The 26,874-nt window shown below is 37.0% G+C and overlaps 1 protein-coding gene across 24 annotated transcripts in view; it reads left to right on the top strand.

Annotated features, from left to right (window-relative positions):
• Slob (Slowpoke binding protein) overlaps positions 1-26,874 on the top strand; it is a 531,959-nt gene that overhangs the window by 369,417 nt on the left and 135,668 nt on the right. For 11 of the 24 annotated variants that reach the window (XM_073969619.1, XM_073969621.1, XM_073969620.1 and 8 more), the window contains 3 exons: positions 15,054-15,691; positions 22,467-22,586; positions 22,963-23,130. The exons of 3 other annotated variants lie outside the window; for them this stretch is intronic. In XM_073969619.1, the coding sequence (XP_073825720.1) occupies positions 15,054-15,691; positions 22,467-22,586; positions 22,963-23,130 (926 nt within the window). The remainder of the gene's footprint in view (positions 1-15,053; positions 15,692-22,466; positions 22,587-22,962; positions 23,131-26,874) is intronic. 10 more of the 24 variants (XM_073969624.1, XM_073969625.1, XM_073969634.1 and 7 more) reach the window with 2 other exon arrangements.

Genomic DNA, 26,874 nt, shown 5'->3' with positions numbered 1-26,874 from the left:
TTATGGAAATCAGAATTTCGAGCTTCTTATAAGCCCCACTTGGGCAAACACCACCACCATGATTTTAAAAGACAATGCGAGATGTAATGTCACAACGTCAGTGGCACTTTAACTTGAGGGTCAATTTATGTAAACAAAAGATATGGGGTTTGAAAGGAATAAAATTTGTGTTTATTGTGCATATTTATATTAGGCAATTTTCTCGCGGCAAGTGTCAGTTTGATGGAGAGAGAGAGAGAGAGAGAGAGAGGTATATGGTAACCCTTTGCCTCTCAACACCCTCTTTCACCAACAAACTGACAGTTGCCGCAAGGAAAATTGCCTAATGTAAATATGGACCTTCTTTAGCAACGGGCCGTATACGCATAGGAATTTATTTGAATTTTATATTTGTATAACATACCTTCGAAAAGTTTCTCCAGGTACCATAAAAAGAATGATAATATCAAAAAATAAATGCGACAATAATAATTTATGAAGAATTAAGATGTATTTATATATGTTCTTATAATTTAATGATAAGAAATTAGTAATAGATATTTATATAAGACAAATCTTTATTCGAGTTTACGGGCAATTAACGCCACAGTTTCCCCATTTCCTATAAAAATCGCTATGCATTTAGTAATAGCTATGTATTTAAGACAAATCTCTATTCGAGTTAAGGGGAAATTAATTCAACAGCTTCTCAATTTCCTTTAAAACAACATGAATTTCTAATAAATAGGCAAAAATATTCAACATACGAATTCATATTTAAAACAAACAAATAGGTAAGAGGTATACTTTTTTTGCATAAAACTGTCTACGTTAACACCCACAATCACACCAGTATACTACCGAACAATTTGACAAGCAATTAACAAAAACTTTTTCTTTTTTACATTTAGTTACAAAAAATCACTTTATTTAAAACAAAAAAACGTACCATGCACACAACAAAAATTGGCATTCTCTTATTTATTTGTTTCCAACAAAATTTATTTGTCAATTTAGTTTTGTAGTTTCTCTTTGAGTTTCCATTTGATTGGCTGCATTTATTAATAAATTTTTGTTAAATGAAGAAAAATTCACATAAAACGAATGACAAACACTTTACAAAAGCATGCCACTTTTCAGTTCGAAATCATTTGATTTCTTTTTCTGTTTTTTTTTCGTTCGAAATTTTGTTTAAAGTATTGAAAATTCAATCAAAAAGCTTTTGTGATTGTCAACAGAAAAAAAACAAAACGTTATGGAATGAAAGCAAAACGAATGTAAAGAGTGCAAAAAAAACAATGAATTTTTTGAGATTGAACCTGTTGTTCTTGTAATGAAACCCATTTTTTCCGAAATGATTGCAAGCAAGGCTAATGCAAAAGTTGGCTGTTAAAGCATAAACATAATCATAAATAAACTTGTGGTCGGCTAAGTCGATCATTTAATACTCTACATCACTACGGCACAAGAAACTGTAAAATTCACCTTAATAGGGGGGCAAAGAAACCGTTGACATTTTTGAAATATCTGAAATTGGGTAGTTGGCAACACCAAGCAAGTAAAACGAATAATTAGTGTTTACCAAAACTCTCCTGTCTGATGGTCCATTACAAAGTTTGAGAAAAAAGAAAATACATACCTGTTTTTCCGCTACATATATCATTATAGTCCTACAAAAGGTCTACTGTTCCTTCTAAATATTTTTTAAACGTCCATTTAAAACAAATTAATAATTTTTACAAGATTATTTATATGAAAAATATTTCCAAAACCGTTCTTGGTGCGCATACTGGTTCTTGGTGCGCATACGTATTGGCAATAGTCATGTGACATCATACACCCATTTTTTATTTAATAATAAAAAATCCACTTTAAAAGATGTTGAAACTTGACTTAAGTCCTCATATTCATTCAACACAATAACCATTATTGGTTCTTGATGCGTATACGCATTGCCAATATTTATACGACACCGGGCTAGTCACGGCCTAATTTAATATACAGCGTCGGCCAAACCGAAAGCACCCCTTAGTAAATTTTTTTAAATAAAAAAATGTTTAAGAAAACTAAATTGTCATTTTTATTTTATTTTTCTTTTTATTTATTTATATTTTTAATATTGGAGAACACAAACATAAGGAATTTCAAATTTAATAAACAAAAGCTAAAATTAAAAAAAATATTTTAGGTCGAAAATATAAGTGGACAAAACTTAAGCACCCTTACTTTAAGGCATAGAGGAAATTAAATTATTAATTATTTCAGGCGAAATAAAATATTTTCGGAAAATTTAGCTTAAATCCTCAAAATAGTGAAAATCGGGAGGTACCGTTATATGGGGGCTATACCCAAACGTGAACCCAGGTACACAATTTTTGGTGGATAAGTTGTGACCCCTAGGAACCCTAAGTACCAAATTACAGGTAATTTAGTAGGAAAATTTGGCTTAAATTCACAAAATACCTAACATCGTGAGGTACCGATATAAGGGGACTATACCACAACATTAGCCGATATTGTTCATATTCATCCAAAAGTAATCCTATACCATCTTCTGTCTTATTCAGTCGACGGCCAGCAAAAAAAAACCTTTCATATAGACAAAAAATTAAAAAGTCAGACTTCAATCATCCAAGACCCACCTGAACTGGAGTTTCCAAAAATGGAGGACTGTGCTGTTTTCTGATGAATCCAAGTTTAATTTAAAACATTCAGATGGCATAAGGCGTAGATCAAATGGGCAACGGTTAAATCCTAAATATTGTAAAGGCACTGTAAAACATGGAGGCGACAACATAATGGTCTGGGATTTTTTTCTCCGGGCAAGGGATTGGACCAATTCATAAAATTAATGGAATTATGGATCGTTTCAAGTGTCTTAATGTATTAAAAGGCATGAGGTAGGGGATGAAAGATACCAAGGAACGGTCCTGACGGGATTTAACATGGCAAAATCCAAGATCTATCTTGGTCCCTCTTTCATCCCAAGTAGACACTGACCACCCCGTGGTGTCAACTGGGGAGCTAACTTTAACACCCGTTAAAGGTAGTGAGCTAAGATGCGTTCACCCATAAGAACGTTAAAAACTCGGGTTTGGGCATCGGGTTAGTAACCCTCCCCTAGAAAAAAAAGCTTACTATGAAAAAACGAAAGAAAAGAAAAACAAACCCCTCTAAAGTTTACGACCCCCGCAAACGTTTTAAGTACCATGATCTGCCAATCTGCACCTGAAATGTTCGCACTCTTTATAGAGAAAGTGCAGTTACGCACTGGCAGATGTACTTGAGAAGTACAAGACCGACGTTACTGCCATACAGGTAATACGATGGATTGGGAAAAGCGTCACAACAACACCTGAAGGTGAAGATCTGTATTATAGTTGCCATGACACAAAGCCTGAGTTTGGCTGCAGATTTGTAGTTAGTCAGAAGTTAAAACATCTGGTCTCCAGCTTCACACCAGTGAATGAAAGACTTGCTACAAGACGGATAAAAGCAAAATTTTTCAACATTAGCTTTATCTGCGCTCATACTCCCACTGAAGACTAGGACGAATAGATCAAAGATATATTCTACGAGGCGCTTAGAAGGAACATATGACCGTTGTCATGCCCATGACATTAAAATTATTCTTGGCGATTTTAATGCCAAAATTGGAAAGGAGAATATCTTTGGCCCAATAGTCGGGAAATTCAGTCTCCACAGTGAAACATCTGACAATGGAATGAGGCTGATAGACTTTGCTGCGGCAAAAAACATGATTTATAAGGGCACCTGGCAGTCTCCGGATCAGACAACAAGAAATCAAATTGATCATGTTGTGATAGATGGGAGACATTCATCCAGCGTGTTGGATGTACGTTCGTTCCAAGGAGCAAACATAGACTCGGACAACTACCTTATTGCAGCAAAGGTACGTACCAGGTTAAACGTAGCGAATAAAGTACGAACTGACACAACACGAAAATTAGACATCGGTAAGCTGCAATCACAACAAATAGCCACAGCATATTCCACTCATCTGGCCCAATTGCTCAATCAAAGCACTCCTCGTTCCGTTAACATATCAGCACAATGGCAAAGTATTGCCCATTCCAGCCGCGAAATCCATATTTGGATACGAGAGACCTTCACCGAGGAATCCATGGTATGACCAGGAGTGTCGTGCTGCTACCGAAGAGAAAAATGGGCATATAGGGCTACTCTACACTCAGTAGCAACGCGTAGCGCATGAGAGAGGTATCGGGAGAAAAGATGAGAGGAGAAACGTCTTTTCCGCAGGAAAAAGAGAGAAATGGACAAGCGAAATTGTGAAAAAATCGAGATGTACAGGAACCAGAATGAAGTCCCGTAGAGACCAGCAAGGTAATTTGGTAACTGAAACAGACATTTTGCTAAGGATATGGAAAGAACACTTTTCCATATTTTTGGTTACTAATAGCAGCGAATACGATGAAGATACCACAGATACAATCCCAGAAGATGGTGTTGAATGTATACCACCCGGCCAATATGAGGTAAAGACAGCAATAAACCGGCTGAATAATAAAAAGGCAGCAGGAGTCGATGGACTACCAGCCAAAACCGGAGGCGACACGCTGATAAGGTGTATGCGTCAGCTAGTTAGCACCATCTGACAGGAAGAACGCGTACCGGACGATTGGAATCTGAGCATCCTGTGTCCCGTCCACAAGATAGGAGACAAGACTGTATGCTCTAACTATAGAGGCATAAATCTTCTCCCTATTGCCTATAAGATAGTGTCAGGGATATTATGAGAACGACTAAAGCCTACGGTCAATAAAATAATTGGACCGTACCAAGTCAGCTTTAGACATGGCAAGTCCACCATTGACCAGATATTTACCCTGCGGCACATTCTGGAGAAGACCCAAAGTATGCAGATCGACATCTACCACCTTTTTGTCGATTATAAGGCAGCCTTTGACAGCCCCTACGCCCAAAGGTATTCTAAGCCATGTCTGAATTTGGTATACCAGCAAAACTCATTCGGCTTTGTAACATGACTTTAACTGATACTAGGTCCACAGTTAAAATAGGAAGTAACCTCTCCGAACAATTCAGTACCAAAAGAGGTTTCAGAAAAGGAGACAGCCTTTCGTGTAACCTGTTCAACATCCTGCTGGAAAAGATTATACGAGATGCAAATGTCAAAATAAATGACGCAATATACAGCAACAGCCAAAAGTTACTTGCTTATAATGATGACATTAACATCATGGGACGATCAGTAAAGGAAGTAATTGCTACCTTTAAAAAGGTCGAAGGAGAATCAGTAAAAGTGGGTCTGCCAATAAACGGCGAAAAGACAAAATGGATGGTATCCGCGCGCAATGCGTCCATAGAGCTAGGACCAACAGTGGAAGTAGGTTCCTATAATTTTGAGGTAGTAAACACAACAAACAACAGCAGCTGTGAAATAAAGAGAAGAATTGTGTTGGCCAACAGATGCTACTTTGGCTTAAGTAAGCAGTTTAAAAACAAGGCCACATCTCGTCAAACAAAAACAACGCTTTACAATACACTGATACTACCTGTGCTAATGTATGGTTCCGAAGCCAGGGTACTTGCGTAAGCAGATAAGGCAGTGCTTGGAGTGTTTGAGAGAAAAATTCTTCAAAAGATCTACGGGTCAATTTGCGTTGACAACGACATCAGTATAGAGATGAACGTATCGAGATGCAACGATTGCGTTGGCTAGGTCATGTCATAAGAATGAGCGATGATGAACCCACTGAAAAGGCGTTTAAATACGGGCCACATGGTGGTACACACAGAACTGGCAGGCCAAGGATTCGATGGAGGGAACAAGTGGAAAAAAAGATATAAAGACGCGGTATTCCAAAAGCTAAGCAACAAACAGAGAGAATTGGAGATCTTTTCTTAGTTCGGCTTATGGAACAAATGTTCTGTAATGGGCCAGCTAAGTATGTAGGTAAGATATTGCCTTATACCAGTGTTCACCAGCAACAACAAATTCAACCGCTGCGTTTGTGTTGGGCACACACACGAGATTATCTATCCCTCTCTAGATCACAGCCGACCAAGAAGAGGGCACACAAAATTCTCAATATTTGCAACTTTTGACAGTGTGTTAGTAATGTTGTATGCACGCATGCTGCAAAACAAAAACAAATCAAAACATTTGTGTGCTCTTTCGTTGCGTTCGGGTCGTGTGTGTGTGAATTGCCGAAAAACTTCGTAACCTTAACAATATCAAAGCACGATCTAGAGTCTAGATAAACATCGTGTGCGTTAATTCATTTTAAAACAAAGAAGATGATCGGTGGTGAGAGCAACGTTCAAACTGACCACAATTGAGATTGTGAGTGTTCACACAGACACGGCTCGCGAGCCCAGTGGTGATTAACACTGCCTTATACTGATGAATATATACCAATTAGATGGATATTCCAGGAAAACAACGAGCCAATACATGTATCTAAAGCAGTGCCGACCAAGAAGAGGGCAGCCAAAAAATGTGAATGTATTCAAACATTGGCAATCTATGACAGTGTGTTAGTAAGTTTGTATGCACGCAAGCTACAAAAACAAAACAAAGCATTTGTTCTCTTTCGTACGCCCTTTCTTTGCGTTCGGGTCGTGTGTGTGTGTGTGTGAATTGCCGAAAAACTGCGTAACCAGCGACAAGGGTATTTTCGACACTGATCTAAGGTGGTTAAAGAGTGATTCCAAAGCAATTCGACAGAAGTTCTCCATTGGCCTGCCCAATTCCGTGATCTTAGGTCCCGATTGGGACTTGTTGGAGATCGTTAATTCAAAAATCAACCGAAAAAATTGCAAAAATTAATAATTTAATATAGTTTATGCCTAAAAGATGTGTTTGTGTCATCCAGAGTAAAGAATACGCAACGAAATAGTGATTTCAATAGTTTTTGTTGTACCTCGAATTTGGGAGGGTGCTTTAGTTTTGTCCGCTTATATTTGCGACCTTAAATGTTTTTTGAATTTTAAATTTTGTTTATTAATTTCCGAATTCCTTTTGTTTGTCTTTTTCAATAATATAGATATAAATACATAAAAAGAAAGATACAAAAACATACAACTCTATTTTCTTAAAAAAATTTACTGATGATGTGCTTTAGTTTTGGCCGACACTGTATATGTATGTCATAATCATCACTATAATTACTTCAATTATTTTAAATATGTACTCAAAATTTTATATATGCACCCACAATTTTTTATATGAAGGACATGGTCCCCTATGTATATTTCTGTGCTGTGCTGTGGTGTAGGGTATAACAACAACAATTTTCGTACATCAAATCAAAACCAAAACTATTCAAGTGTGTACATTATTAATACTTTGCATATTCCATGACCTTCCCTTGTTTTCTTCAACTTAAGAATGGAGGAAAACGGATATGGTAAAGGATTTGCAGAAGCATCATTTGGTCACATGAGTAAAGCTTTTTAGTTGCCACCAAAACAAAAAAACAACAATTGTAAAATGTAACAACAAACTGAACCACCACTCTCAAGTAGTAGCGCCAATATACAATCAAATCGTATCCATTGAATGCACGTTCAGTTCAATACCACCACCTAGCTCAGAATCGTAACAAAAAACAAATCTATGCAACCATCAAATATCATCATGGCTTTAATGTGTTTTCTTTCAAAGTGAAATGTCAAAAACGTTCCTGAACCGTGTGTGAACTTGTTAAGCTTTAAGAGTAGTTATGTACGAGTCATTTAACAGTAAATATTGTTTGAAATGCAAGGTTGGCAAAAAATTAAAAAATATATATAAATTTTTAAAGTAAAAAAAAAAACTGATTAAATCGAAAGGTAAGCTCAAAAACTTAAAACTTTTGAACGGCAACTTATTATTTATCAATTTTTTGGAATAAATAATTTTAAACTCACAAATAAAAGCTCTGTCACAATATTTTTTCAGTCCACGATTATAACTCCAAAAGAGAGTGACAACGCATTGAAATAAGCCCTAAAATCGATATCTCTATGGTCAACCATGCCATTATGAGTTTCTCAGACCATATCTTTCCGTACCTACTTAAATAGAAAATGGAATATATTTCGTCCAAGGTACTCTGCACCGTCATCGAAAGCTCTTTTAACAACGTCAGCATAGAAATACTGATCCTATCCTTAGACGAGTTTCAGATTGACCGGGCATGAGGAATTGGATAACGATAAAATACAAAGTTGGCCAACGAACTAATTAAAGACTAAAGTTAAATACTTGGGAGTTTTTTTGCGGATAGAAAACTCAAATTGAAAGACCATATTCGAAAAGGGCTAACAAACCTCACAAATGTTGGTCAACATGTATAGGGATCAACACGGGCTATACAGAAACCTAATTAGACCAATGCTAACGTACGAAGCTGTAGTGTGGTTGACAGCTACGTACAAAAATGTAATTAAATTATAACAAGTAAAAAACATTAAGTTCGGAACTAATATGGAATAATTAGTTTCTGTTAGGTGCAAAAATTGTTCGACAAAGGATACCCCAAATGCATAAATTTGGTCAAAAATGTATCTAAAATTTCTTCAATCTGCTAATACCTTTTTATGGGGGATATACCAAAAAATTAACATATGTGTACGATGTTTGGTAGAGAAGTTTCGTGCCTGCTGAAAACCTCAAGTGTCAAATTACAGCTATATAGGGGCTATACTAAAACATGGACATATATTCACCATTTTTGGTGGAGAAGTTTCGTGACCACTGAAAACCTCAAGTGTCAAATTACAGCTAGTTCGGTTAAAAATTATAGCTAAAATCCTCAAAATACTGAAAATCGGGGGGTTAGGTTATATAGGGGCTATACTAAAACATGGAACTATGTTGACGATTTTTGGTGGAGAAGTTTCGTGACCCCTGAAAACCCCAAGTGTCAAATTACATCTGGTTCGGTTAACAATTTTAGCAAAAATCCTCAAAATACCGCAAATCGGGGGGTACCGTTATATGGGGGCTATACCAAACGATGTACCGATATAAACTATTTTTTGTGGAGAAGTTTCGTGACCCCTGAAAACCTCAAGTGTCAAATTACAGCTAGTTCGGTTAAAAACTGTAGCTAAAATTGTCAAAAAACTGAAAATCGGGGGTTCTGTTATATAGGGGTTTTACTAAAACATTGACCTATGTTGACGATCTTTGGTCGAAAAGTGTCGTGATCGCTGAAAACCTCAAGTGTCAAATTACATCTGGTTCGGTTAACAATTTTAGCAAAAATCCTCAAAATACCGCAAATCGGGGGGTACCGTTATATGGGCGCTATACCAAACGATGTACCGATGTAAACTATTTTTTGTAGAGAAGTTTCGTGACCCCTGAAAACCTCAAGTGTCAAATTACAGCTAGTTCGGTTAAAAATTGTAGCCAAAATTTTCAAAATACTGAAAATCGGGGGGTTAGGTTATATAGGGGTTATACTAAAACATGGACCTATCTTGACGATCTTTGGTGGAAAAGTTTCGTGATCGCTGAAAACCTCAAGTGTCAAATTACTTCTGGTTCAGTTAACAATTTTAGAAAAATTCCTCAAAATAACGAAAATCGGGGGGTTGCGTTGTATTTTAGTGGAGTAGTTTGGGGGACCACTGAGAACCTGAAATGTTAAATTACAGCTAGTTTGGTCAAAAAATTTAGCTAAAATCCCCAAAAAACCTTAAATCTGGAGGATCTTTTATATGGGGGCTACAGCAAAACGTGGATCTATCTTGATATTTTTCGGAGAGAAGTTTTCTGACCATTGGGAACGTCAACTGTGAAAATTCAGCTAATTCGGTCATACCTTAAATCGGGAGGTACCGTTATTTGTGGGCTATACCAAAACGTGGACCTATCTTGACAATTTTTAGTGGAGAAATTTCTTGGCCATTGTGAACCACAAATTTCAGGTAATTCGGTCAAAAAATGTAGCTAAAATTCTCAAAATACCTGAAATCGGGTGGTACCCTTATATGGGGGCTATACCAAAATGTGGACCTATCTTGACAATTTTTAGTGGAGATATTTCTTGGCCACTGGAAATCACAAATGTTAAATTTCAGCACCCCTGGCAGGGTGGTACCACTACTGACGCCAGGCAAAGATGCCAGCAGAGTACTACAACAGCATTACAAGCCATATCCATACATATCAGTAGTGCTGAAGCCGCTGGATGACCCGGTAGTTGAGTATCTCACCAAAGTTGTGTGCGAAGTCTGGAAAATGAATCTTTGATACCGTCAAACACTAAACGCCGCTTAAGAACATTGAGCAAACTACCCTCCGGTCCTGTTTGAAACGTTCAGGAACTCAGGAACAACACGTAAAAACCGCCTAGAGTGAAATAGGGAGTTCCCCAAGGTGGGGTGATAACCCAGGAACTGTTTCACATCTACTTTTTCTCTATTCCACCTCCTCCATATGGCATTGAGATCGTACGTATACGGATAATTGTATAAGCTTGGCGTGGGTTACCTTCCGTAAAGCCAGAACTACTATTTGATCGATCATATCCCCGGGATAAATATTCAAATATCGGTCATTAAATCTATTAACTACCCCAAGATTCAAGATTAATCCCAGGGCCAGTAAGGATATATTCCATTTGTCAGATCCACATCCACCAAAGGTCAACAACGGTGAGATGTAATGGAAGCAGGAAATGGGTGCACTTCCGTAGGTGTTCTGACCTTAGTCGCATTCAGGTTTACTGCGATAGATATGTTGCTGCTTGCTGCGCCAGAACATCTCCCAGTGTGTCTCCAACTTCGTCGACGGCAACAAAGTCAGCGAAATTGTATACCTTATGAGTCGGAAGAACATTATGGTTGCCATAGTTGCAAGTTTTTGCGAAACAATCGTACAAGAAGCGGAGGAGGAGGTCTTGCCTTGCTTATACAACAGTCTGTCCAGCATAGAACTAACATCCCGGTCTGATAAATGACATGTCCTGGCAACCCGTCATTTCCCTTGACTCAACCACATTCTCACCATCGTCGCCATTAACAGACCAACTGACTTCATAAACTCTGACCGCCACGGTTTCAGAAAATTTACCAATCACCGCTTCGGAGAGCTGCCCATTTACATAGTTCCTTGGGAAGCTGAGAGAATTCTGCTGGAGTCCCTCGCTACACAACTGCTGGTATACAAAAATTCCCATCATGAGCCACGGGACTAGTGGATGAACGCGTTGAGCTTCGTCGTACGAACGCTGAAGACCCGAAAAGGTGAGGACATTATTTTAATCGGCAATTTATAGATCACCCCGATATTGTTAGGTCAAAGAGGAGCGTGTTATGCCGTATAAAAGCCCTGAAAAGTTGGCAGGGTGGTACCACTACTGACGCCAGCAAGGATGCCAGCAGAGTACTACAACAGCATTGCACGCCATATCCAAAGATATCAGTAGAAAACTGAACCAGATCTGGCCATGCGACTGAATAGTCATGGTTGTTCTTGACATATCATAGGCCCTCATGCCTATTTGTACGAGGGCAAAAAGAGAAGACTTTCCTTCAACCGTGTTTGAAGAGTAGGATAATCTACTATATGTGTGGACGACATTCTTTTACGAAATTCAGAAATAAGCAATAGTGTGAAACAATATCTTGACGTCGGGTACTATCGTCGATGACTTATCTGATAGGTTATATATTTACGTAGCTTACTTAGTGCAGTTCTTCCATGTAAGGAATATAAAAAAAAATCCGACGCTAAATCTAATGTCACACTGTTCACAACATGGATGACCGAAATGAGACTCACCTGAAAAAATTGGTCAATGGTGTCCTGATTCCGACCACAAATTACCCCAAAATATTGGGTATAACATTCGATAGGTACATCATAAACGACTGGATTTAGGTGAGGCTAATGCCCATAATGAGAATTAGGTACTACGTAATTATCAGGGGGGTATAGCACAGGCTGTGTAGATTTGTAGCTTTAAGTTTTTGCACGGCCAGTGAGAACGCCACTTCCAAAATTAGCGCAGAATGCCACAGTTCGCCAGATGGAGCAATCATCACGGTGTGCCAAATTTAAATGGAAGGTGCTTACACCTGAGAAGTTTTTGCAGATTCTGAAACTACAATGCTCATAGATGAGAAACATCAAGAAACAAAAAAAAATCGCAAGAGGGATTTTCAAATAAATCGCGATTTAAGTTCACATTTTTAGGGGTTCTTTAGGTTTTCACGATTTCGCTTGGAAACCGCGAGCCCTATGTAAATGGGCCTAAAGAAAATGTTGTAGCTGTGAAAATTTTCCACAAGATTAACCTCTATGATATTTTCGTAGGTTTTACCGTTTTTGTGATATAGAAGTTCAAATTGAGACAATGCACTGACTGTATCGCCTCCTTATAAAACAATATCATGCTCAGTGCGCCTTAACTAACTTTTGATGAAAACCGCTTACACATGGAAAGATTTCGCCGATTCTGAAACAGCAATGTTCATAGATAAGGAAAATAAAAGAAACAGAAAAAATCGATGGAGGGATTTTTAAATAAATCGCGATCAAAATTCACAATTTTAGGATTTCTTTAGGTTTTCACGATTTTGCTTGGAATCCGCAAGTCGTATCAAAATGAGTCTAAAGAAAATGTTGTAGCTGTGAAAATTCTCTACAAGATTGGATGATTTGATTTTTTTCCTAGGTTGTACCGTTTTCAAGATATATAAGTTTAATTTGGAAAATTGCAGTAATGACATTGTTTTATAAGGAGGCGATACAGTCAGTGCATTGTCTCAATTTGAACTTCTATATCTCAAAAACGGTAAAACCTACGAAAATATCATAGAGGTCAATCTTGTGGAAAAATTTCACAGCTACTACATTTTTCTTATGCCCATTTAAATAGGACTCGCGGGTTCCAAGCAAAATTGTGAAAACCTAAAGAACCACTAAAAATGTGAACTTAAATCGCGATTTATTTGAAAATCCCTCCGTCGATTTTTTTGTTTCTTTATATTTCTCATCTATGAGCATTGTAGTTTCAGAATCTGCAAAAACTTCCCAGGTGTAAGCACTTTCCATTTAAAATTAGTTAAGGCGCACCGTGTCATGTTACCTGATCACCTAACAACCAGTGGTTTCACTGAATCTCTAACCCTTGGAAGAAGGGTCCGTTAAATCGGTCCGCTAGACCCTGACGGAAACACCATGGTAGTACTGAAGCCGCTGGATGACCCGGTAGTTGAATATCTCACCAAAGTTACTAAACTGTTGCTAGCCACCCACATTGTGTGCGAAGTCTGGAAAATGAATCTTTGATAAAGTCAAACACTCCACTCCATTCTAGGGGTTACATTCGACAGCATTTTCATGTCGTCCATGCATACCACAGCTATCTGCGACAAACTGAGATATAGGAACAAGGTCCTCATGTCCCTAGCCGTCATCGATAGGTCGATCTGTGATAGCTATGCGCCGCCAATGCGATCCGTGAATATAATTGCAAAGCGATAGAATTCTGTTCAAACTCGCCAGAATGCCTCCCTGAGAAATGCAACAATGTACCTCTTCGTGTCATTAGTGGACCATCTGAATTAGGAGACGAATATTTTTCCAATACAGCAACACAATGAGTTGGGAATATAAAAATTGCCACCTTATATTTGTCTGTATAGGCCCAAGTCTTCATATAGCCCCGTAAAGCGGTACCTTCCGATTTTTTAGTATTTTGAAGGTTGTATATTTCAAGGTACCCCACCGAAATGGCTGATATTTAGTCTTCTTTGGGGGTATACAACTTTCCAACTGAAATTTGTCGGTATAGGTCCTAGACTTAATATAGGCCCCATAGAACGGTACCTCCCGATTTTCAGTATTTTGAAGTTGTGGCCTCCCACCGAAATGGCTGAAATGTAGTATTTAGTTTTCCATGGGAGTATAAAACTTTCCACCTGAAATCTGTCGGTATAGGTCCACGTCTTTATATAGCGTCCATAGAACCTTATCTTCCTATTTTCGGTATTTTGAATGTTGTGGCATCAATTTACCACCGAAATGGCTGAAATTTGGGATTTTGTCTTCGTTAGGGATATAACGCTTTCCGCCTGGAATTTGTCGGTATATGCAAACGTCTTCATATAGCCCCCATAGAACGGTACCTCCCACAAATTAGCCACATTGTTCAACCGAAATTACTGAAATTTGGTATTAAGTCTTCGTTACAAAACTTTCTTCCAGAAACGTCTCGTTACATGTCAAAATTGTATACAGCCTCCATGAAGGGTGTAGGGTTTAAAAAGTTCGGCCCGACCAAACTGAACTCCTTTCTTATTTGTTTTCTATGTTAAAGCCGGTCAAGACTGTTATTTGATGTCTATGATGGTACCATAGCCGACTAAAGTTGGCTCAAAGAATTGAACTTAAATTTCGGCCCTAAAAATAATACCACTTTTTCAAATAATTTTTTGAATGGCTGACCATGTTGCGAAGCCTGTAAAATTGTCCTTAAAATCAATTTATTATGTGTATTCCTAAAAATTAAAACTCTACAACAATCTGCCAAAAACCTTGCATTTCTACAAACAATATTCATTGCCTTAGTATGTATTATTGATTTTTGTTGCTTATTTCGCCTTAATTATTTTTAAGAATAACAACAACAATAATTTTTCATTAAATGTTTAAACAACATAAAGCGTGTGCAATTTTTTAAACAAATATTTGTCTGTTCTTCTTTTCTGTTTCTTTTTTGTCTTTCTTTTCTTGTTTCTGTGTATTTGTTATCAAATCCAACAAAACAAAACAAAATGCAAACTTCCCAACACAATTGCTAAATCACAAAAAACAACAACAACATCACTTAAAAACAATCTTGATACAATCCTATTGGAAATCAAACATCACATATTCACCAAATTCGAATGAAAATGAAATCAACAACACCGCAATAACCACACCCAATAACAATCACCAATATCCCACCTCAACACCAAACCACTCACTGCCATTTGCAATTTGAATGAAAAAAAAAACCAAACGAAAAATCGAAAAAAAAACAAACCACAAAAAAATTGGCAACTTCTACTGACCACATTTACAGGACATTACAAGTGAAATTCCAACATTGCAGCCCAGCTGCAACCAGGAGGTTATTATCAACTGCCGACAACAACAACAGCAGCAGCTACAGCAACAACACCAACCGCCGCCGCCAACACAGCCACCACAACAACAACAGCAACCACCACGCTCGTTTACAGTTAATAATAACAACAACAATAGCACAGCTCAACAAACTCCTCTGGTATATCCGATACGTAACGGCGGCTGCTCAACAACCACACCGACCGCTTGCAAATGTGATAGCCAAAAACTCATCACCCGTTCACAATCCACCAAAGTTATACAGGATTTACAACCTCATCCGTTGCATCAACTGAAACAACAGCAATCGTTACCCACACCCTTACATGGTCATGTGGGTAACCATCCAGCGAATGGTCATCCGCACCACCATCATCATCATTCCAAATCTGTTTCAATACTCGTCTACAAAACATTGAATACCGTCTTTAAGAGTAGCCGCAAAATCATCGTACGGGTCTGTGAGGTTGCAAGTGTTAAGAAGAATTTCAACATGTTTAAATTCAACAAGGCATCAAATCAGACACGTGCTGAGGCCCGTGCCAGCACCTGTACCGGTCATGATCAATTTGTGCGGCCACCGGTGTCGGAAAAGTGAGTTGTAGTATTTTTGTTTCTTATAAAACAAAGAAATGATAAGGATTTTTGGGTGATAAAGGAGAAGTGAAAATTTTGTCATATTTTTTGTATTCATTTTCATTGATTTATATTTTTGTTTTTCTCCTTATATTAACAGTGGTGAAATATGAATATAATATTAAGTTAATTAATTTAATTAATTAATTTTAATGTAATTAATTAATTTTGAAATTTCAGATTTGAACGCAAGAACCATTAATGAGAAGATGCTGATTTGTTTTAAAGTTTAGATTTATAGTTGGAAAATTAGGCTCAAAGAACTTCAATTTGGAGCAAATGCCCCTCCAACACATGGAAAAATGAAAACTTATAGATATCTAGGGGGTTCTTTTTCCAGCACCATAACCGCGTAATATGTATGACACACGTTAATCGTATCTGATTGACAATTTTAATAGCTTCCTAATGATATACGGTTAATCGGTTCATAAAAACGAATAAAAATTAGGTTTTAATATCAAAATAACCAATTCCAAAATACGGATACCCGGATCTGTATTCCAAAAAATAATAATATTATCGTGCTCGGCAAAGCTAGATCCAATTGCGCTCAATATTTGTAATGACTCCGAGAATTCTAGATCATCAATAGGTTAAAAGGAGTATATTGAAATAGATATAGGGTTGTATTAGCCAGATTTGGGTAAAAGTGAAAAAGGACCGCTTAAACAAGATGGTATCGATTTCATGCATTTAGGAACCTTACCTAAAATCTTCCGAACGACATATTTGCAGAACATTCCCAAGCTGAAAACTGCCACCTTGTGGTACTTTTACTGCCACCTTGTGGTACTTTTACTTTGAAATAAAGGACGAAAATGACATTAAAGGAAGCGAATTAGAAGGTCGAAATGCTCTACGAAAAAATCCTCATTTGACCCCCACATCCAAAATTTCGTGACGATCCAATCAAAATTGCGACGTGTAGAGTGATTACAAAAAATTAAAAAATGGGATGTATTACCGACTATTGCGATATCTCCGTTATTTGGCCACCTACGCCAACCTGCTTTACATCATTGTAAAGATGGGACTTTCTACTTTCATAATCAGACTTTGCGGTCTCCAACCAAAGCTGTGATATTCGTCATTATTTTGATATACCCCATATAGAAGCGGAGATATTCGATTTGAAATAAAATGGGCAAAAAACTTAATTGGAGGTTTTTTGCCCATTCCGGCCCCAGAATAATATCAGACCATCACCAAAATCAATAGGCTTCTTCTCCTCCAAGACCTTCATCAACACCCAAAATTTGGTGACGATCGGATTAAAATTGCAACCTGTAGCGTGGTTACAAAGTTTAGATGGACAGACGGACGGAGACACAGCCAGATCGACTCAGCTCGTCGAGACATTCTTTTGGTATATATATGTATGGGTCTACGACCATTATTTCATTATTTATTGCGTTACAAACTTTTTGGCCAAAACCAACTTATAATACCCTCCCCACATAGTTGTGCAGGGTATAACAATTAGTAACTACTAAGCTCTCCACCTACGTTAAGTCAAATTCCTTGAAGGATAAAAATATTTAAACTGATGATAATCTATTTATACTGAAAATGTTCTGTGTGGAGGTTTTCTACCCACCGTGTGTGCTGTTTTATGTAGGCTATATAAAGACATATACCCAAAATTTTCTGGTGCAGAGTTCTATACCACAAACGAAGAATAAACACAACATTTCAGCCATTTCGACCACAAACTTCAAAATACCGGAAATTCGTACTTCCCGTTCTATGGGCTCTATATGAAGACGTTTACCTATATAGACAAATTTCAAGTGGAAAGTTGTATACCCCCAACGAGGACTAAATATCAAATCTCGGCCATATCGGTCGGATATTGAGGTTAGAACCTTGAAAAATGAAGATCGAAAAACTTCAGGTTGTTACTTTAATAACGCCAACGTCAAATTTCAGGTGGAAAGATTTACTCCCCCAACGAAGGCTAAGTACCAAGATTTCAGCCATTTCGGTGGGATATTGGGGCTAAAACCTTGCAAATACCAAAAATCGGGATGTACGGTTCTATGGAGCCTATATGAAGACGTGGTCCTATACCGACAAGTTTCAGGTCGAAAGCTTAATAAACCCAACGATGACTTTATACCGAATTTAAGGGCACAAACTTCAAAAAACCGAAAATCGAGAGGTACGGTTCTATGGGGGAAGTGGACCTATACCGACACGTTTCAGGTGGAAAGCTTAGTAACCCCAACGAAGACTAAATACCAAATTTCAGCAATTTCGGTGGGATACTGAGGGCACAAACTTCAAAATACCTAAAATCGGGTGGTGCCGTTCTATGGAGGCTATATGAAGACGTGGACCACTACGAAGTTTCAGATGGAAAGCTTACTGCCTCAAATGAAGACTATATACAAAATTTAAGGCAATTCGGTGGGATATTGGGGCCACAAACTTCAAAGTACCGAAAATCGGGAGGTACCGTTCTATGGAGGTAATATGAAGACGTGGAAATATACCAACAAGTTTCATGTGTAAAGCTTAATACCCCCAACGAAGACTAAATACCAAGGTTAAGCCATTTCGATGAGATATTGAGGCCACAAACTTCAAAATACTGAAAATCGGGGCACCGTTAACTGGGGGCTATGTGAAGGCGTGGACCTATACCGACAAGTTTCAGGTGAAAAGTTTACAATAACCCCAACGAACACTAAGTACCAAATTTCAACCATTTCGGCGAGATATTGAGGCTAAAACTTTGGAAATAACGAAAATCGGGAGATACCGTTCTATGAGGGGCTCTATGAAGACGTGGACCTATACCGACAAGTTTCAGGTGAAAAGCGTAGTACCCCCAACGAAGACTAAGTACCAAATTTCAGCCATTTCGATGAGATATTGAGGCCACAAACTTCAAAATACCGAAAATCGGGAGGTACCGTTCTATGGGGGCTATATGAAGGCGTAGGCCTATACCGACAAAATCTAAGTGGACAATTTTATGCTCCGCACGATGAATAAATATAAAACTTCAGCTATTTCGGTGGAATTTTGAGGCCACGACCTTCAAAATACAGAAAGTCGAGAGGTACTGTTCTATGGGGGCTATATGAAGGCGTGGACTTATACCGACAAATTTAAAGTGGAAAGTTTTATACCACCAACGAAGCCTAACCACCAAATGTCAGTCATTTCGGTGGGACATTGAAGGCACAAACTTCAACATACCGAAAATGGCGAGGTACAGTTCCATGGGGCTATATGAAGACGTGGACCTATACCGACAAATTTCAGGTGGAAAGTTTTGTACCTCCAACGAAGACTAACAGCCTGTTTCTGTATGTGGAAACGAAAATGTGTGCGAATGAAACCCACCCGGACTTTAGTTTTCGAAATACTTTTACCTTTGTGTTTGCTTCAAAATAAAAAACAAATTTGAAAAAAACACACACGTGTTTGGGGTTGTTTCATTCGCACACATTTTCGTTTCGACATAGAGAAACAGGCAGTAAATACCAAATTTCAGCCATTTCGTTCTTATAATGAGGCTAAAACCTTCAAAATACCAAAAATCTGGAGGTACCGTTCTATGGGGGCTATATCAAAACGTCGACCGATACCGACAAATTTCTGGGGGAAAGTTTTGTAGCCCGAATACCAAATTACAGGCACTTCGCTGTGGTAATGAGGCTAAAACCTTCAATATACCAAAAATCGGGAGGTACCGTTCTATGGGGCTATATCAAAACGCCTGTGCCTGTGCTGAACAATTTCAAAATACCGAAAATCGGCAGATAGCGTCCTATGGGTGCTATATCAAACCGTGGACCTATATAAACATTTTTTGGTAGAAATGTTCCTTAGCCTCTGGAAACACAAAATACCAAATAACTGTCGACTCTGTGGTCAAATGTATAAACAATATTTGGTAGACATGTTTTTTAGCCTCTGGAGGCACAAAATACCAAATTACAACCAATACGGTGATCAAATGAGACAAATATCTTAAAAATTCCTTAAAACGACGACGCGACACTTTGTAAGGGGGATATACAGTGTTGCCGAATTTGACGATTTATCGTCATTTTGACCATTTCTTGGACCAAAAGTGAAAAATGACGATTTGACGATTTTATGGTCTAAAATGACGATTTTTCGCTTATGACAAAATTGCATCATTGAAACGGCATTTTGATCATTTTTTTCACAGATACTGTCGAACAGCGGAGAACAAAAATTGTCAATTTGCGTCCAAATAGGCTAAATACATGACTAAATATCGTAAAAAGCAAAAACTGGCGCTAAATTACGCTCCCTTCTCTTATTGTCCATGGAAGCTACCGTTGTGCATTGGTAAGCACGTCCTTTTTGCACTCGGAAGGTCTGCGGTTCAATCCCTGAACCTCAGTGTAATGTTGTCACACATTTCCTGAGTATTTCAGCCATGAAGAACTTCTCTACAAGGTGTCGTAAGACATGCCGTTAAGATAAAAGTAGGTCCCATACATTGAGCCAATATGAGACAAGTCTCCTTTGTCCCTTCGGGGATGTTTCCTATTTTCTGATACACAAATTTGGTCGAGAATTCTGCTTGAGTTATTGTCATTTTACCGTTCTCGTACTTTTTGAAAATTAAAAAATATTGGAAAAACAATTAATTTTGTGTTTCCGTAAACAAAATCCCTTTATGGTTTTCAAATTTATTAGGGAAAACTAAAAAAACAGTAGGTTCTTGCAGGTTCGGGAACAGACCATATGTTGTCATAAGAGGGCTGGACCGGAAAGCGGGCTATGCCGCTAATTGTTTGCAAGAAAAAAATGTTCTCACATCGTGAAAACTGATTTTGTTTATATCTGATTAGGCGATATGACTGTGGCGGAATATCTGCTCTGAAGAGTATCAGTAACATAACAATCTGCTAAAAACATTTATATTAAATGCACAACAATCTTCGTTTAGAAAATTTTGACGATAAATTTCCTTGACGATTTGAAGACTTTTGTTGACGATTCTCGGTGAAAAACTGTCGGCAACACTGGGGCTATACCAAAACGTGGACATACATAGCCTGTTTTCAATACCAAAAGTCCTACGTACATACAATAGATTTTACCAAAATTTCATCCACCTACTTCAATCCGTTCGGGCGCTAGAGTGATTTCCACAGACGGACAGAGGGATGGACATGGGTATATCGATGTAGAATTACACGCTGATCAAGAATATATATAGTTTGTAGGGTCTAAAATAATTATTTCGAGTAGTTAACAAGGTGGACGGTATAAACAGGATTAAAAGAGTTTTTATGCGATTTATTGCCCTTACCCCAGTTCAACTTCATCCTTCCTCTTCCTTATTTATGTATCCTCTTCGACGGACCACAGTTGACAAGATGTCCATATGGGTTTTCGAAGACTAACTGACATTAAATCTGGCTAATGTATGCCTTGCATTTTTCAGTTTAATATTTAGGTGAATTCTCCAGGATCGGTTTCACTATCTGTTTGATTGGTTGCAGAATAACACTATGCAACACTGAAAATGCAAACAACTTCTAGTATGAATTTTTTGATAGTACATATTTAGACTACAAAACCCCTAGTAGGATTTTGTCCTGTCAGATCCAGTTCGTATTTTATGGCCGCATCTAAACCGGGCTAAAACTACACTTTTTTGCATTTATCGGGCCTTTATCTCAGAAACGATTAGGAATTTGGCCTTACTGTCTTAGGCAATATTGTAGCCCTGAACTAGTACAACTTATCTTTTGAACAGACCACAAAAGAAAAACTTCATCTAGGACATCAAAATTTATAAAATATAGAACATTTTTACATAATTGCTGAAATTCTGGTCAGTATCGGCTAAACTATTGAGAGTTGAACCAAGTAACCTTTTGCAAAAATCTTCCAAATAATGTTCTCAACAATTCTTTAGAACATTCTGATACTCTAAAATGCTTACTTCATGTTGTTTCAGCGGTATTTTGCATCATATTTTTCACAACACGTATTTCAAACACAGTTCACACCAACAGCTTATTCTCGCATTTCGGATTTCACCAAATTATTGACATTTTTATTAAATGGTCGTTGAAAAATGTACTGAAAATAGAGGCATAGAGGCATTTTACAACAATGACATGTTCTGAAGAGTTGTGTATTACATTTCAGGAAATATTTTTGCAAAAGAAAATATTCAGAAAAAATTAACGGTTTTAGAAATACGGCGTGAAATGTATAAAAATTGTGGAATTTTTGCATAAATCTTGAAATTTGTGGCAATAAATGTAGTTTTTCGAGTTCATTATTTCTCCAAATATTTTACTCTTGTCCTTATCTACAAATTTGCCTCAGAGGTCAGAAGAAGATTCGCATTGGTTTCAGAGATATAGCCCTGAATTTCTTTCAAAACTCTATATTTAACCAGGTTTAGATGGGGTCATAAAATCCGATCTGGATCTGACACAACAAAACCGAACTAGGGTTTCTTGTCGTTTGGGTCTGTACTTTCAAAAAATCCTCAATTCGAATTGTTTGCACAAGATCACCTTAAAAATGTTGCACAGTGTAATATGTTTATCCTGAAATGACAATCAATTCTATTTTCACCACTGTTAAAGATAATTTACATTCATTATTTTCTCTTTTGTTTTCATTAAAGTATTAAAAGTTACTTATAATCAAATATTAAACATAATTTTGATATTTATTTAATATCACCCTCGCACTCACTTCGAAAACGCCACAGAAAAGCCAAAAATCTTATTAAAAAACTCAACAAAACAAATGGTCTGAAACGTTCCAATTCAGCCATCGAATTCGATATATCAGCAATGACAGCTGCCAATCGCAGACATATCTACAGTAGGTAAGTACCAACAAAGAAATTTCCAATTTCAATTACCAATTTAATAAAATAATACTGAAATAAAATGTTTTTATATAACTTTTTTAACAAAGAAACAAAACATGAAAACACAATTGGCAGTTACTATTTTTTTACGAAAAAAAAATCAACAATGCACAAAAAATACACTTAACACAAAAATTATATGTTGCTGCAAAAAATAAAAACTGCTTCTTTTGTTTTTCAAATTAAGATATTTTTCAAAATTAAAAAAAAAAATCTTGTTTATATATTTCACCTTTTTATGTTTATATATTGTTTTAATAATTTTTATTTCTTTTTCTTCAAAAACAAAAAAACAAACCAAAAACAACAATTTTATGTTTACATTTTCCAGCAATCGTTCAGCAAGTTCAGAGCAAGAAAACTCCGACCAATCGGAACATTCGGAGAAATCACCCTTGGTTAGCGCCAGGTTAGACAGTTTGGCTAGGATATTTTTTAGCAAATCGATGCCAGCGGAAACCGGAAGTAGAGATACTCTAGATTCAGTGCTAACAACAAGGTTGTCACAATTCCTGTTCACTGGTTTCTTTTCTATTCAACTTTAGATGAATTTCCTTTTTAATTTGTTGTGTTCTCTTTTTTTCTTTATACGAATTGGATAAAAGTATTTTGTTTTTGTTTTTCTTTTCTTGTGAATTGGCATTAGAATTTGGATTCATTTATCATAGCTTTAATAATTGGCTAAACTTTTAAGTTTTATTTGAAATATTTGTACATATATTTATGTAATGGTTGTTTATTGGTATCATGTGATTCAACTTCAAAACACATGGCTGAAAGGCTTCGGGCATTCAAGAAACGTGATTGAAAATAATTAAACAAAAACTAAATTCCATAGCTATCGAATCTATAGATCGATATTCCTAGATAAAATAGAGAAACATAACATAAACAAGTTAAAAGTCGTTAAGTTCGGCGGGTCGAACTTTTTACACCCTTCATCATAAAATAGTCTTAATTAAAATGGAAAAATTAGTTTCCTTTCACAATTTTAGGTGCAAAAAATTTTGGACTACGGATACCACCAGTGCCTAAATTATTTAATCTAAACAAGTAAAGAAGTATCAGTCGGCTTTGCGGACAGAGATATACGGATAGATCGAATGTATTTAGGGTCTTTTAAGAAATTTATGGCATTGACATTTCAACTTGCCTTTGAACTTAGAAGTTAACTAAATATTAGGAGATAAGAAGTTTGGACCAAATTGGTTGGCCCGTTCAAGAGATATCGTGCATACCATTTTACTGACATTTTTTAAGCACTGGGGGGCGTACCGCAAAATGTGGACCGGTTTTTCCCATCTTCGAACTGAAAATAAATTTGGACAAAATATGACGAAGCCCAAATTTTGGACCAAAACGGTTGATCAGTTCGAGAGTTATCTCCACCCACTACATACGGCTAGGGATGGATTTGTCCTGAAAAAACTTTTACCGTCGTAAAGAATGCAGCGAATACAAGTTGGTTCAAAAAAAAAAAAAACAAAGTGATTCGAGAGCAGGTCTTAAAGTGAACTTATCCGAAATTTTGTGTGGGAGGTACCCGAATGAGTAGATCAAAACTGATCTATGTCTGGATGTGTAAAATATGGACCAAATCGGTCGCGACCTTCAAGAGTTATCGTGCGCACAATTTTTCCGAACATTTTTGAACTTTTGAGGGGGAGGTACCTGAAGGAGTGGACCGATATGGCTTATCTTCGAACTTAAAAAAAGTTTGGGCAAAATATTACGAAGGCCAAATTTTGGACCGAATCGGCAGTCCGTTCGAGAATCGTATTGCGCTCCAACCACCACATACGGTGTCTAGGGTTTTTTTTGCATCTTTCAGGTCACTTCCTCAGGAAATATGGACTTGCCCCTGATGAAACTTGTACCGTCGTATAGGGGACAGTAAATACAAGTTGCTCAAAGCGATTCGAGAGCAGGTCCTAAACTGAACTTCTCCGAAATTTTGTGTGGGAGGTACCCGAAGGAGTGGACCGATTGAGTCAATATTGGAACCTCATTTAAGTCTGGTAGAAATTTCACGATGTGCAAAGCATGGACCAAATCGGTTGCTCTCATCAAGAATTTTCCGAACATTGTCGAACTTTTGTGTGTACCCATCCATATTCGAACATAAACTAAGCTTGGACAAAATATTACGAAAGCCAAATTTTGGACCGAATCGTTTGATCTTTGAGAGTTATCGTGCACTCCAGTCAGTCAGACAGACGGACGAACATGGCTAAATCAACTTGAAATTGTCTGAAACGGATTTCGTCCAAACATACCTGGGGTCTAAAACCATTATTTCGATGAGGCACATTTTGCCCGTATGAAAGTGTATATGAAGAAAAGACAAAATTTTTTAGTTTTCCATAAAAAAAAAATTAAAAATTTTTTTTTAAGCTACATGAAAGATTTTTGGTACATGGATTGGGAAAAAAATCCCATTCTTAAATCTGTTCGAGATACTAATTTTGGTTGTTGCGCGCAAAAGTTATGGCGGTTTCAATTCTGATAAAAAGAAAAAAATCTTTAAAAGACTCTAATCATTATATTGAGAAACTCTCCTTATTAGGGGCTCCCTACGTAATATATGATTTCTGAGGCCCCATAACATTAGTGGAAAAGTTTTAAGTTTTCGCGGAAATTGAGAAAGAGTTAAAAAAATTGGTACTTTGCAACTTGTTTTAACAAAATTCAAGCTGTTTACGCATCCTAAAAATATTTAAAAAAATATGGACGTAATCTAAACATCGCGAAGATTCAAATGAAACCAAAACTTTACAAATCTATTTAGCGGTTCGCATATTATAGCAAAAACAAAAAAGTATATTGAGCAACTTTAAAAAACGTTTGTAAGAAAAAAATATTTTTTCAAATTTATTTTTTGAGTTAGTTGAAGAAAATGTAGGAAAACTAGGTAGGAGTTATTCATATATTTTAGGTAAAATTCACGCAAAAACGCACATTTATCATTGTTATCGCTTCCCGAATACACGTTAACATATTGAGGAAGATAGGGAAGACGTTCATATAAATTTTGGGTACATTTCAATGCGGAATAAATTTGAAAGAAAGCAGTATCGGGTAAAATACATTTTGAAATGCGTGTAAATCGCGAAATCCTCAAAATCACTTGATGCGCATGCGGTTTCCCGATACAACGAATTGTTTTCTTTTCATTTGTAAACATTTACCAAGGTTTACTTTGGCGGCGGCGATGTAGCGTCGTCTGCAGTTTAGTGTGCATAAAACTGTATAATGCGTCTAATTTGCACAATGTGCATACACTTTTTATGCGCATCCGATTTCATTATCAACCGTGAAAAAATACATGGATCTAAACCTATATCAATAAAATCCATCAACAACCGTGGATGTAGCATCACACATTAGTTTTGGGATAAATCGGATACAGCTTCTATACCGTTAAACTTTGTAAACCTCTGTTTCCGCGAAAACGCGAGTGATGTGTCGGTTTTTTAACTAAAGAGAAAACGATCCATAGAAAACGCAAATTAATCAGCGATGTTTTCAAAAACATGTTTCCCAAAATTTTCACTTTTTGCAGTAGCCGTTTCCGCCGTTCTAGTAGATGGATTTTTACGCTCTGTGATTTATATGATCCAGATCGTCGAAAAACTAAAATATCGCGGGGTACCAGCACACTCAAAACGATATTGTAAATACTGTACCCAAAAAATAGGTTTTTTAGAAAATATATCGCACTAAATTTTGGCCTTTGGCAGTAGATTACTCTGCTGTTGTGTGGGCTACATACTCAATATACATATCAGATTATGCGAAATCGCGAGTTCTTTAATCCTATAATTGGTTTTTCGAAATATCCTAATGCGCGTCCCAGTTACATAAAAAATACAAAAAACACCTGAAATCCGGCTTCAAAATGTCAGCATCCATAAAAGGTGAATGCAGTGGAAATTTTGGAAAGTGATACATTAGAAGTGTAATCTTCATTTTGTATTCTTCCACTTTTACTTTGGACAGATGTCCGTCATTTGAATGGTTTAATCAGAAATCGAATAGCAATGTAAAAAACCTGTTTAGCTTCAACGTTTTTTACCTATGTTTTTTCCTTTACGCGGTCGTAACTACCACGTAAATTATTTTTTTTTGCTAAATTTTTGAGCTTTGTACAAAAACATCTAAATTAATCCAGCAATAGTCATAGTTACTGGTAAACTACAATAGTTCGCGTATTATAATAGTGCAAACCTTGGCTTCATGGAAA

This window comes from Musca autumnalis, unplaced genomic scaffold (assembly GCF_047663935.1).
Source record: "Musca autumnalis isolate F117 unplaced genomic scaffold, ASM4766393v1 scaffold_2, whole genome shotgun sequence".
Lineage (NCBI taxonomy): Eukaryota > Metazoa > Arthropoda > Insecta > Diptera > Muscidae > Musca > Musca autumnalis.
Note: the sequence above shows the minus strand (reverse complement) of the source record. Positions and strands in the feature narration are given on the sequence as shown.